This window comes from Neofelis nebulosa, chromosome 5 (assembly GCF_028018385.1).
Source record: "Neofelis nebulosa isolate mNeoNeb1 chromosome 5, mNeoNeb1.pri, whole genome shotgun sequence".
Classification (NCBI taxonomy): Eukaryota; Metazoa; Chordata; class Mammalia; order Carnivora; family Felidae; genus Neofelis; species Neofelis nebulosa.
In genome coordinates, this window is record NC_080786.1 from 26,042,618 (window position 1) to 26,056,853 (window position 14,236).

A 14,236-nucleotide genomic window follows, 5' to 3' on the forward strand; every position below is an offset into this window, starting at 1 on the left:
TCTCTCTCTCTGCCCCTCCCCTGCTCATGCTCTGTCTCTCTCTGTCTCAAAAAAAAAAAAAAAAAAAAAACATTTTAAAAAATTAAAATAAAAGATGCTGATATATTTGAGAGATAAGTAGAGCAGATAAGTTATTTAAAAGGAAATTTCAGATTGCTATAGAAACTTTATAGATGAAAAGAAAGCAGAGATAATGTCCATTGCAGATATTTTTTTCCTGAAAAGGAAGATGAAATAAGTTTATTAGATGAAATGAGAAATTTGAAGAGAAAGATCACCACATTTGATTTAAAATCTAAATTCTGTTTTTGTGGAAATACTGCCATGACCAGGAAGAGACTGAAAATCTTAATTCCTTTGTGCTTGTGGGACTAAGACTACCAACTGTTCCATAGACTTCCTACCAAAAAGTATCAAGAGACACCATTTCTATATAATGCCTCAGGGAACCTTAAACAGTGAAAAATTTACAATACTGAACTGACACGTCCCGAACAGCATAGCAGTAAAATATGTAACAGGAAAATTGGCAGAAACGTAAGGATAGATTATCATTGTAACAACGTGAAACAGATGAAGTTTTGTATTCCTGGCTATGTAATTTTTGGGTCCAAGATATGCTCATTTTAATTTTTAGTGGACATGATCAACTTCCCTTCTATTTAGACTTTCACCAGCAGCTTAGGAGAGTGCCTGTTTTCCTGTGTGGAGGTAGACGCTGAATATTATCAAACTCTTTTCTTTTTTGCTAGTCTGAGAAATGAAAATGGTGTCTTGTTTTTTATTTACTGTCTGAATCATACCGAGATTTAAATTTGATTGTGCTTTGCGTAGGCTTTACAGAAACAGCCCAAGTAATGTATTTTCTCCATCTTTTCTCTAAACATAATAGGAAGTAATGAGTTAACGTTTTGTCTTCCTTCAGAAGAGTAATATGATCTTTAAGCTGAATTTTAAGGGATTTTCTTTCTGCATATAGGTTGAAGCTTGTAGATTATATAGCAAGTTCTCTGCCCGGCCAAGCAGCATAGAGACTATTCCCTCTATTATTGAGAAGGTAAAGTATTTAATTACAGGTCCTCCAAGTCAACTGGTTTTTCTCAGTTGCTCACACCTGTTATTTTTATTCTCAATAGAATGAGCAACAATTTAGTATATATTCAGGGAGTCAAAAATGATACAGTTAAAGAGCTATGTATATTTTAATTTTGCTGTCATTTAATTATAGACACAGAGATAAATAATTTTTGAAAAAAGTTTCTCCTTAAGTTTTTTACATTATTATTTTTTAATTACAGAAAAGTAAAAAGAAAGATAAAAGGAGACCCTGAGTTCCCTTTCTGTCATGCTTTTCCAAAAGATTATGTTTGAAAATTATACTAATGTATATAAAACTGTGTCTTAGTTGATTAAACAGCGTATGATAAAGTAATTTTAGTTGGCCAACATTGGTATGTGGAGTTATGCTTGAGCTGTTTCAAAACCACGTGATACATATTATAACATCACAGTTGGCCAAGTCTTTAGGATTAGGAAGCAGGGAAAAGTACATGTTACAGAGTAAAGACTTGGCAGGCAGAGCTTGGTGGGTAATTTCTAAGACCAATGGGTGCTACAACATGAATTTTAAAACCTTTGGCGAGCATTTTCTTTCATATCTCTGCCCTTTAAAAAAATACTTTTAAAATATATATTTCAATCGAGGGCATTTCAGTTTTAGTTAAAATTGTTTATTTCTCCAGCTAAGGATGTCCAGAAAAATTAAAATCATATTCCTTTCACAATTTTAATTATCTTTGAGTGAATTATGTATTTCAATTATGTAATGAGAGTTTTAAAATATATTCTTCTGTTTGTAATAAATTTAGGCAGTGAGAAGCAGCATTTATGGTCGTCCAGGTGCTTGTTATGTTGACATACCTGCAGATTTTGTGAACTTGCAGGTGAATGTGAATTCTGTAAGGTAAGGAATAGAACACTGGGTAATAAGAACACTGGAGTTCTTTCTTAATTGTGTTATTATAATGTTTAACTTTTTCACAGATTACTTAGCAGTTTATAAATTAATCTTCATTTGTCTTAACTTTTGACAATTTAATAATTAAACTAAATCCTGGCCAAAGGCCTGGAGCTTTCTGAACACTCATTTTAAATTATTCTTCTAATAGCTATAAATAATACATCACCATCAATGTAGTAGGGGTTATATAGAGTCTTCATAGTGTAAGCCAAGAGATAAGGCGACTGTTGAAAAATTCTTTAGGACTCGGCATAAAAAATTTTAGTCTTTCTGTCTGTCTCTGTGATTTAAAAATATTCCAACTCAGGTGTTACTATGATTTGCCATGTTCCCTTCTTCCTTAAATAAACACTGGGTGAATAAAGAGTATAGGAAACATTTTTCACTGGGATCAAAGTCACCTCAGATAAGGATGGATACTTAGGTTAATGCATCACCCTGGGTACCATTTAGTATATTCTTGCTGTTGTGGACCCAGTGGTTCTCCAGTGACTACAGAGAGACGGTGTGCATTTCTGTATATTCGGTATACCAAGGAGTTGTTTCTCTTGGTGAGAGTCATCTACTCTGCATAATACCTGAACATGATAAATGTAGTATTGAGCGGAGGGAAGGCAGAGATGAGTCTCTGGTAAGTTAACTGTGTAAGCCTTCTTTAAAATTTTTGTAAAGGTTGAATGTCTTTTTTGTATTATATGTTCAAATTTTGTACAGTGTGCAATGTTTATTCAAATAAATGAAAACACTGAGGATTTGGTGTCTAGAAATACTTAACTATAACTTAAATTTCTATGCTAACTATACTTAATATTTCTTTCCTAATGCATGTTGTATACTAAAATACTGACTCTCCCAGTGAATGGAAATACAGTGAGGTAGTTAAAAGCATGGACTTTGGGGCGCCAGGGTGGCTCAGTCGGTTAAGCATCTGACTTCGGCTCAGGTCATGATCTCACGGTCCGTGAGTTCGAGCCCCGCGTCAGGCTCTGGGCTGATGGCTCAGAGCCTGGAGCCTGTTTCCGATTCTGTGTCTCCCTCTGTCTCTGCCCCTCCCCCGTTCATGCTCTGTCCCTCTCTGTCTCAAAAATAAATAAACATTAAAAAAAAAAAAGCATGGACTTTGGAGACAGAATGACCTAGTTCAATCCAGTCTCTGCCACATACCATCTGGGGACGCTGGGCAAATTACTTTGAGTTTTTCCCCCAGTGCTGATATGGAAATAAAATGCCTAACCTCATTGTTTTGAAAATTAAATGAGACTAAATGACACATAGTATTAAACACTGGCTTTTAGCATGTTTTTACTATTATTACAACAAGAACTGTTACTACAATGTAAAACCATTGATTCAAATTTCCTGTCAATGAATTACTCACTTGATTGGTTTTAGATGGTATTAGGCAATAACTTAATTTACTAGGTGTGATAGGGACATTATGGTTATATAGGAGAAAGTCTTTATATTTTAGAGCTGCATGGAAAAGCTTTTAATTGCCTATAATTCTCTTTAAAATGGTTCAGGAATGGGGCGCCTGGGTGGCTCAGTCGGTTGAGCAACTTTGGCTGAGGTCATGATCTCACGGTTCATGAGTTCGAGCCCCATGTTGGGCTCTATGCTGTCAGCTCGGAGCCTGGAGCCTGCTTCAGATTCTGTGTCTCCCTCTCTCTCTGCCCTTCCCCTACTCGCACTCTGTCTGTCTCTGTCTCAAAAATAAATAAAACACTAAAAACTAAAAAAAAAAAAAATAAAATGGTTCAGGAAACAAATTTATGTACATATTTGTGTGCGTATGTGTGAAGCAAATGTGGTAAAATGATACTAAGTTGTTGAATATACCAGGTGGATATATGGAGTTTATTGTACTGCTTTTTTTCTACCTTTTTATATATTTGTTATTTTCACAGTCAAAAGTTTAAAACTTGCCTCTTTTAATGAACAGAGCTCTTCACTTCCAGGTACATGGAGTGTTGCATGCCACCTCCTGTTAGTATGGCAGAGACCTCCGCTATATGTATGGCAGCAACTGTTATTAGAAATGCCAAGAAGCCCCTTCTTATCATCGGGAAAGGTAGCATTGATTGGAACTCTAAACTTTGCCCAGCTGTCAAAAGAATGTTGATTCTGTTTAGAAATTGTCTTCATTACTTATTAACATATCTAATATTCAAAATTGGAGTATGAGTTCTTTCCATTTAGCATTATTTATTAATTTTGAAATCACAGAATTATTCTAGAGTGCCCAGAGATCTTACCCTTTTAAGGGAATATCTATTATATTTCTTCAGTTCTATGCATGAATTATGGTTTCTTCCACTATAAAAATAATATGTGATCATTATTAAAAATGCTGGAAAATCCAGAAGATTAGAAAGAAGAAATCCCTTCTTCCAAAGACAACTATCTTAAACATTCATTTTTGTGTGTATATTTTGTATGTTGTGATCACACCATATAGACTGTTTTAGTTATATTGGTTATTTCATTTAATATTATAACAACATTTCTTCCGTCCTAAATTTTTTTCCTAAGTATAATTTTAATGTCTGTTCATGTATATACTAATACTTCACTGGTAGATACTTAAATCTTTGCCATTTTTTTTTTGTTTGTTCAGTATAGTTGTGACAAACATGTTTGTGCTTAACGCCTCTTCCATATATAGGCTTTAAGATAGATTCCCAGGAAGAAAATTTGAGAAGTTCTAAAAGCAATTTCATGTGAACTGTTTTAAGAATCACAGTGCCTGGAGCTTAACTGACTTGTCTAATATGTTTGCATTTCTTGTAGGTGCTGCTTATGCCCGTGCAGAGGAGGGTATCAGGAAATTGGTGGAGCGGTGTAAATTGCCGTTTTTGCCCACCCCCATGGGAAAGGGTGTTATCCCTGATAACCATCCGAACTGTGTGGCTGCTGCCAGATCCAGGTGCGTGGCATTCTAGAATTTAAGTACAATGGCCTGGCAGATTTTAAGCTCATTTAAATTATTTTGTGACTTTAATGAATCTAGGAGAAGTTCTGAAATGTAATTTTAAGCACACCTGTTTATTTTTAGACTTTTCAGCACTTTAAAGATGTTGCCCACTGCCTTCTGACCCTCCTGGTTCCAGATGAGAAATCTGTAGTCGTTTGAATCCTTGTTCCCCTACATGTAGTATGTTCTCCTGTGCCTGCTTGCAGGATTTTTTCTTTATTTTTGGTTTTCAGCAGTTTGATTATATGTCTAGGCATGGTTTTCTTTCAGTTTATCCTTGTTCTGTAATCTCCAATCTGTAAATTAATGTCTTCCACCAAATTTGTAAAGTTTTTGACCACTATTTCTTAAATATTTTTTCTGTACCAATCTCTTTCTCCTTTCCTGGGATAATGCAAATTGTAGACATTCTGATACTGTCCCATTGGTCCCTAAATATCTTTTCAATTTTTTTTCATCTTTAAAGTAGTTTATTAGAAATTTCCTATATGAAATGTGTTTTATTTTTATTTATTTTTAAATAAATTTTTTATTTTATTTACCTTTTAATTGAAATATCATTGCTATGCAATGTTGCATTTGTTTCAGGTATACAACATAGTGCTTTGATAGCTCTATACATTATGCCGTGTTCTCCATTCAGTTCTTTTCAATGCTTTTGTCTCTTTTATATTTTATATTTCTCTTTTGAGAGCTTCTATCTTCCCATTTATTTGAAGAGTATTTTTGTTCACTTTATGGAGCATATTATAATAGCTGTTTTAATGTCCTTGTTTACTCATTTCATTATCTGAGTCATCACAGAATGGGTCTCTTTTCATTTCTTTTGAGAATTGGTCACATTTTTCTGGTTCTTTCATATATTGAGTATTTTTGGAATGTATCCTAGATTTTAAGTATTACATAGTCGCAAGATTCTAGGTCCTATTTACATCCTCTGTTGAATGTTGATTTTGTTTGTTTTAGCAAGCAGTTAGTCTGGTTAGGTTCAGACTGCAAGGTCTTACTAGAGGGGCCGTAGCTCCAGAGTCAGTTGAGTTTCAAAGCCTTTGCTGTGTTTGTCCACACATGCAAAGCCCAAGGGTGAACCCCAGTTGTGTGTCAGTTCCTCTCCAGAACTAGGGATTTCTTTTCCCCAGAGTAACACTCTGTAGGACACCCCCTGCCCTTTCCAGCAGTCCCTTGCTGCTGCCTTATAGTACTGCACAAACAGAACTGCCTTTGGGGCAAAGTAACAGAAAGAAAGAAAGATAAAAAGTAAGGGGGATTGTCCCCATACTCTTCACCGTCCGAAGGGGCCCCTTTTCTGGTTCTTCTTGCCTGAAAAATGAAGTCTCTCTTAGAATTTTAGCTGCTGGGGATCTACCATGATACAGCTGTGCAGGAGGGCCGCTCCCAGAGCATGGCTGTGAGAGCAAAACAGGAGAAAGAAAAAAACCTGAACTTCTCCCCGCCGTGCTCCTCCCTGACTTTCAGGGTCCCTTTGTTTGATCACCTGTCCAAAAAGACGTTTCTCCCCAAGTTTTTGTTACCCTCCAGTTCTATAACCAGCACCGCCCTGAGTCAAAGCTACAAAGTAAAAGAGAGGGAAATAAACCTTAGAAACTCACCCCTTGTGTGAGTCACTTCTTTGACTCCTCTCTCCCCCCCCCCCCACCATCTACTATTGGTTACTTTTCAGAATCCTCAGGCAGTTGCTTTTTATATTTTGTTCCCAGTTTTCCATTGTGATTAGAGAGCTAGGCTATAGTGGGCTTACCCAGTCTTGGCTGGCACTAGAAGTCTCTCCTTTTTAGATTTTTAAAACATACATTTTGATAAACTATACATTTTTCTTTTAACTTCTTGAAATTTCTTTATTATGAAATATTCTAAATAATACAAATAAGAGATCATTTAATTAACACTTATATAACTGCCACTCAGCTTTATTAAATATAATGTAATCTATTAAGTAATATGTAATATTAAGTAATTAAGTAATATGTCATTGCTTTGTTTTTTTTTTTTAGGAAAGAAAAAAATTACAGATTCATTTGTAGTCCTCTGAATAGCTTTTCTGATCTCATTCCTTCCTCCCTGTACAGAGTTCACCATGGTTATGCATTTGGTGCTTTTCATAATCTCATGCACACACTAAAATTAATATTGAGGGTTTTTAGAATGTAATTTTTGCTCATTTAATGCTATCTTAAATAGATTATACCTTAATCTATACAAGTATAGACTATACCTTTACTTTTTTTTCATATTGGTATACATTGTACAGTAACCAAATTCTTAGCCTGTTAAGGTTTTAGTGTGTGCATGTGTATATTTATATATTTGTATTTTAACTTGGCTTGAGCTGAAGTTTATCTTCATTCCATCAGAAGTTTAAGAAGGTAATATTAAACACATGGAACATTCTCCAGAATAGATCACATACTGGGACACAAATCAGCCCTTGACAAGTACAAAAGACTTAGATCATACCATGCATATTTTCAGACCACAATGCTATGAAACCCAAAATCCACCACAAGAAAAAATTTGGAATGACCACAAATACTTGGAGATTAAAGAACATCCTACTAAATAATGAATGAGTTAACCAAGAAATTAAAGACGAAATCAAAAAGTGCATGGAAGCCAATGAAAATGATAACATGACAGCCCAAAACCTCTGGGATGCAGCAAAAGCCATCATAAGAGGGAAGTATGTAGCAATGCAGGCTTTCCTAAAGAAGGAAGAAAGGTCTCAGATACACAACCTAAACTTATACCTTAAAGAGTTGGAAAAAGAACAGCAAATCCCCAAAACCACCAGAAGATGGGAAATAATAAAGATTAGAGCAGAAATCAATGCTATTGAAATTTATTTTTAATATGAAATTTATTGTCAAATTGGTTTCCATACAACACCCAGTGCTCATCCCAAAAGGTGCCCTCCTCAATACCCATCACCCACCCTCCCTCCCCCATCAACCCTCAGCTTGTTCTCAGTTTTTAAGAGTCTCTTATGCTTTGGCTCTCTCCATCTCTAACCTCTTTTTTTTTTTTCTTCCCCTCCCCCATGGACTCAATGCTATTGAAATTTAAAAAACAAACAGTAGAACAGATCAGTGAAACCAGGAGCTGGTTCTTTGAAAGAATTAACAAAACTGATAAACCTTTAGCCAGATTGATCAAAAAGAAAAAGGAAAAGAGCCAAATAAATAAAATCCAGAATGAAAGAGGAGAGATCACAGCCAACACTGCAGAAATACAAACAATAATAAGAGAATATTGTGAGTATATGCCAATAAATTAGGCAATCTGGAAAAAATGGAAAAATTCCTAGAAAAATATAAACTACCAAAACTGAAACAGGAAGAAATAGAGAATTTGAACAGACCCATAACCACTAAAGAAATTGAATCAGTAATCAAAAATTTCCCAAAAAACAAGAGTCCAGGGCTGGATGGCTTTCCAGGGGAATTCTACCAAACATTTATTTTTTTAAAAAAAAAATTTTTTTTAACGTTTATTTATTTTTGAGACAGAGAGAGACAGAGCATGAACAGGGGAGGAGCAGAGAGAGAGGGAGACACAGAATCTGAAACAGGCTCCAGGCTCTGAGCTGTCAGCACAGAGCCCGACGCAGGGCTCGAACTCACGGACCATGAGATCATGACCTGAGCCGAAGTCGGTAGCTTAACTGACCGAGCCACCCAGGCGCCCCTCTACCAAACATTTAAAGAAGAGTTAACACCTATTCTTTCGAAGCTGTTCTAAAAAATAGAAATGGAAGGAAAACTTCCAAACTCATTCTACGAGGCCAGCATTATCTTGATTCCAAAACCAGACAAAGACCCCACTAAAAAGGAGAACTACAGACCAATTTCCCTGATGAACATGGATGCAAAAATTCTCAACAAAATACTAGCCAACCGGATCCAACAGTGCATTAAAAGAATTATTCGCCATGATCAAGTGGGATTTATACCTGGGATGCAGGGCTGGTTCAATAACTGCAAATCAATCAGTGTTATACATCACATTAATAAAAGAAAGATCAAGAACCGCATGATCCTCTCAGTAGATGCAGAGAAAGCATTTGACAAAATACAGCATCCTTTCTTGATAAAACCCCTCAAGAAAGTAGGGATAGAAGGATTATACCTCAAGATCATAAAAGCCATATATGAAAGACCTGCCACTAATATCATCCTCAATGGGAAAGAGCTGAGACCTTTTCCCCTTACGTCAGGAACACGACAAGGATGTCCACTCCCACCACTGTTATTCAACATACTGTTGGAAGTCCTAGCCTCAGCAATCAGACAACACAAAGAAATAAAAGGCATCCAGATCCACAAGGAGAAAGTCAAACTTTCACTCTTCGCAGATGACATGATACTCTATGTGGGAAACCCAAAAGATTCCACCAAAAAACTGCTAGAACTGATCCGTGAATTCAGCAAAGTCGCAGGATATAAAATCAGTGCACAGAAATCGGTTGTATTTCTATTCTATACACCAATAATGAAGCAGCAGAAAGAGAGATCAAGGAATCGATCCCATTTACAATTGCACCAAAACCCATAAAATACCTAGGAATAAACCTAACCAAAGAAGTGAAAAATGTATGCACTGAAAACTATAGAAAGCTTATGAAAGAAAATGAAGAAGACACACAAAAAAATGGAAAAATATTCCATGCTCCTGCATTGGAAGAACAAATATTGTTAAAATGTCGATACTATCCAAAGCAATCTACATATTCGGTGCATCCCTATCAGAATAACACCAGTATTCTTCACAGAGCTAGAACAAACAATCCTAAAAATTTGTATGGAACCAGAAAAGACCCCAAATGGCCAAAACAGTCCTGAAAAAGAAAACCAAAGCTGGAGGCATCACAATTCTGGACTTCAGGATGTAGTTTTCCATACTCTGGAAAACAGTGTGGAGGTTCCTCAAAAAATTAAAAATAGAACTACCCTACAACCCAGCAATAACACTACTAGGAATTTATCCAAAGGATACAGGAGTGCTGATTCATAGGGGCACTTGTACCCCAATGTTTATAGCAGCACTTTCAACAATAGCCAAATCATGGAAAGAGACCAAATATCCATCAACTGCTGAATGGATAAAGAAGATGTGGTTTATATATACAATGGAATACTACTTGGCAATGAGAAATAATGAAATCCTGCCATTTGCAACAACATGGATGGAACTGGAGGTATTATGCTAAGTGAACTAAGTCAGAAAAAGATCTCATATGTTTTCACTCATATGTGGAACTTGAGAAACTTAACAGAAGACCATGGAGGAAGGGAAGGGGGAAAATAGTTTCAAACAGAGAAGGAGGCAAACCCATAAGAGACTCTTAAATACAGAGAACAAACTAAGGGTTGATGGCGGGGGGGAGAGGGGAAAATGGGTGATGGGCATTGAGGAGCACACTTCTTGGGATGAGTACTGGGTGTTGTATATAAGCGACGAATCATGGGAATCTACCACTGAAACCAAGAGCACACTTGGTTTTAGTTAGTTAACTTGACAATAAATTATATTAAATTAACAATAGAACTACCATATGACCCAGCAATTGCACTACTAGGTATTTATCCAAAGGATACAGGAGTGCTGTTTTGAAGGGGCACATGCACCTTAATGTTTATAGCAGAGCTATCGACAATAGCCAAAATGTGGAAAGAACCCAAATGTCCATTGATGGATAAAGAAGATGTGGTATATATATGCAATGGGATATTACTTGATCAAAAAGAATGAAATCTTGCCATTTGCAACATGGATGGAACTAGAGCGCATTATACTAAGTGAAATTAGAGAAAGACAAATATATGACTCATGGAATTTAGGATACAAAACAGATGAACAGAAGGGAAGTGAAGCAAAAATAATATAAAAACAGGGAGGGGGACAAACCATAAGAGACTCTTAAAATCAGAGAACAAACAACATTGCTGGAGGGTTGTGGCTGGGGGATAGGCTAAATGGGCAAGGGGCATTAGGGAGGACACTTGTTGGGATGAGCACTGGGTGTTATATGTAGGGGATGAATCACTGGATTCTATTCCTGAAATTATGATTGCACTGTATGCTAACTAACTTGGATGTAAATTAAAAAAGAATAACAATGAAGAATATTTATCTTGAAAAAAGAAGTTAATAGTGTAAAAAAGATTCCAAGCAGTCATAAATAATCGAATCAATATTATCAAGTATCAATAAGCAAATCTATTCTTCTAATTGCAGTTTTTATCTGTTAAATTGGGTCCCACAGGACCAATACAGTATATGAAAATGCTATTTCATGTATGATATCCTCACTGAAGAAGACAAAAGCAAAAGAATAGATCCCCTATAGAAAAATGTAGGATAAAAGGGAAACAGCCAAGAAGCAGAAAAATGAGAAGTGAAAAAAGAACCCCATAGCAGTTATGATATAAATCCTTCTGTAGAAAGGTAGAAACATTATTGATTGGATCAATAAAAAGACAGTTACATATAAGAACAACATCTGAAGCAAATGATACAGCATAAAGTAAGCAAAGGTGTATGAGGTAAGAACAAAGCAAAGATGACTATGTTAACATCAGTGTGCATGTCAAAGTAAAAATTATTTTTAAAAAATTCATTGTATTGACAAGGATATTAAGATATATAAAATAAAACTATTAATACATTTGGTAAATATTTTTGAAAGCATTTTGGGAATATGAATCAATTGTCTTACAAATACCTGCTTCTAGGAATCAGTATGAAACATGCATTAAATGTTCAAGTGTAGGGGCGCCTGTGTGGCTCAATCAGTTAGACATCCGACTCTTGATAACGGCTCAGGCTCAGGCTCCACTGAGCGTGGAGCCTGCTTGGGGTTCTCTCTCCCCTCCCTCTCTCCCCCTCCCCTGCTCACTTTCTCTCTCTCAAAATAAGTAAACATAAAAAAAAGATTTAAGCATAAAGATGTGCAACCCAGTACTATTAATAACAGATTATCCAGTAATTAAAAGATTTAATAAATTTGGTATATGTGTTCTGCAAAATATGCAGCCTTTCAAAATTGTATTTAAGGGGTGCCTGGCTGGCTCAGTCAGAAGAGCATGCGACTTGATCTCAGGGTTGTGCGTTCAAGACCTACGCTGGGTATAGAGATTACTAAAAAAATATATAAATAGAGCATAAAAATAATAAAAATGATAAAAATTTTAAGAACCTAATGATAAGGAAAACGTAATAATAAGCAAAAGTGCATGAGACAGTATTATAGCATATAAGCTCAACTATGTAAAAATACGCTTGCATAGAAAGAAGACTAGAGATGAAAATATACCAGACTACTGACAATAGCTTTCAAGTCGATAGTATTACTGCATGAGGTTTTTTTTCTTTATACTGTTTCTATTCTTCCACATTATCTACAGTAGACTTATAATAATTTTTCTAATGATAAAAAATAAACAATGAAATAGGTATAGTCTTATATAATATTTTTCTACTTATTTTACCTTGTAGATTACTATTTAAATAGAATGGCTTCATAAATTATTTTGGTTTGAAAATTCAAATTTACTCTAGAAGCTGATTCTGAAAACTAGAATAAAATAACCTCCAAATCATTTGAACTTTTATAAATATTTAAAAAATGATTTTAGAATAATTCAAATAAGAAATAATAGATACATACTTTTTGTATTAAACAGATTTTTCTTTTTAATAGGGCTTTGCAATTTGCTGATGTAATTGTGTTATTTGGTGCCCGATTAAATTGGATTTTGCATTTTGGACTGCCTCCAAGATACCAGCCAGATGTGAAGTTTATCCAGGTACTCAGAGTGCCGAGATTTAAAACCAGAGCTATCTGTGACTTATTGTCCTCAGCTATTGCCAGCTCCGCTTTCTTCTTGGCTTTTGTAGATTTTTATCGTCTAACATAATTACAGGTACCAAAGTAAGCTGCCTTTTCAAGCCTATGAAACATAATGTGCCACTTTACTTCTAACCAGAAAACCTTTCAAAACCAAGTTTTAAATAGTTTGAAAAGCATAATTTGCCTCTTCTTCATAGTTCAAGTATATTTAAAGGCAGACAGAAGGGGTTTGAGTACAATGGTAGATTAGAACAAAACATTCAGCATTGTTAGAGATTGAGTTTTCTTTTTATTTTATTTATTTTTAGAAAGATTTAGGGGGTTATTTTTCTCTTACATAATGTGAAGTGCAGAAGTAGGTGGTTCATGGCTAGAGTGCAGACTTTCAATGTCATCAGGGATTCTGGCTTTTTCTATCTTTCTTCTCCATCCTTAGTGCCTGGTTTCCACCATCAAGGTTGCATCATCCAAAATGGCTGCTGGAGTGCCAACCATCAGGTTATGATTCCGGGCAGGAAATAGGACGATTTGGGAAAGGGGGGATATGGTAGTTTTATTAATAGGGCCAACTCTTGAAGCCCCACCCTACAACTTTTGCTTATGTCTCACTGCCCACTCTGGATGAAGGGAACTAGGAAACAGTCTTCAAGGGGTATTCCTAAGGAAGGAGGGAAGATTAGATAGCAGCTCTCAGGCCCTGCCACAAATGCAGATAAGCGCTAACAAGACATTAATGAGCAAGCTTCCATGTGTCCATGAGTTGTTTTTTTAGATGCCAACTCTTTCTCTTTAAGATTTTTTTAAAAAGTTATTTCTACACACAACATAGGGTTTGAACCCACAACCCCAAGATCGAGATTCATACGCTCCACTGACTGAGCTAGCCAGGCACCCAAGATGCCAAATCTTTCCAACACCCTTTGATTAGGAATCTCTAAATGCTTTTACCTGTCACTGAATAGTGGAATATATACTCTGACCTCCCTCTAATGATTCATGTACCATTATGATCCTCTTTCTAAGCCAGTTTCCTTATTGGTGTGGAAAGTACTGCCTATATAGTACAACGTGAACCTATTTGTCCTCCAGAGATTATGTATGGTGTTTGATGACCCAGCTACAATTGCTATCTTCTCCCTGTTTACTTTTTAAGGAGTCAACTTCTAATAGTCCCATTCCCCCTGGGGCTATGGGAGAACTAACACTGCAAATAAGCAAGACTGGGGTTTCCCTGGAAGATGCTGCTGCCTCTTGATTATATCTCTTGAGTACAGAATACAATGCATCCCCTTTAGGGTGGCTAAATTACAACTTCTTGCACAGCTATTTCCACTTGCCCATGGCCATTCAGAAATGGGGCCTCTAGGTAAGTGGA

At 35.9% G+C, this 14,236-nt stretch overlaps 1 protein-coding gene across 9 annotated transcripts in view; it reads left to right on the plus strand.

Annotated features, from left to right (window-relative positions):
• HACL1 (2-hydroxyacyl-CoA lyase 1) overlaps positions 1-14,236 on the plus strand; it is a 93,584-nt gene that overhangs the window by 12,368 nt on the left and 66,980 nt on the right. For 8 of the 9 annotated variants that reach the window (XR_009261741.1, XR_009261742.1, XM_058729839.1 and 5 more), the window contains 5 exons: positions 980-1,057; positions 1,869-1,963; positions 3,979-4,091; positions 4,811-4,946; positions 12,712-12,817. Coding sequence is in view for 7 of the 9 variants with exons in the window: in XM_058729839.1 (XP_058585822.1) it covers positions 980-1,057; positions 1,869-1,963; positions 3,979-4,091; positions 4,811-4,946; positions 12,712-12,817 (528 nt within the window). In the remaining 2 variants the exon portion in view is untranslated. The remainder of the gene's footprint in view (positions 1-979; positions 1,058-1,868; positions 1,964-3,978; positions 4,092-4,810; positions 4,947-12,711; positions 12,818-14,236) is intronic. The other variant, XM_058729840.1, reaches the window with a different exon arrangement.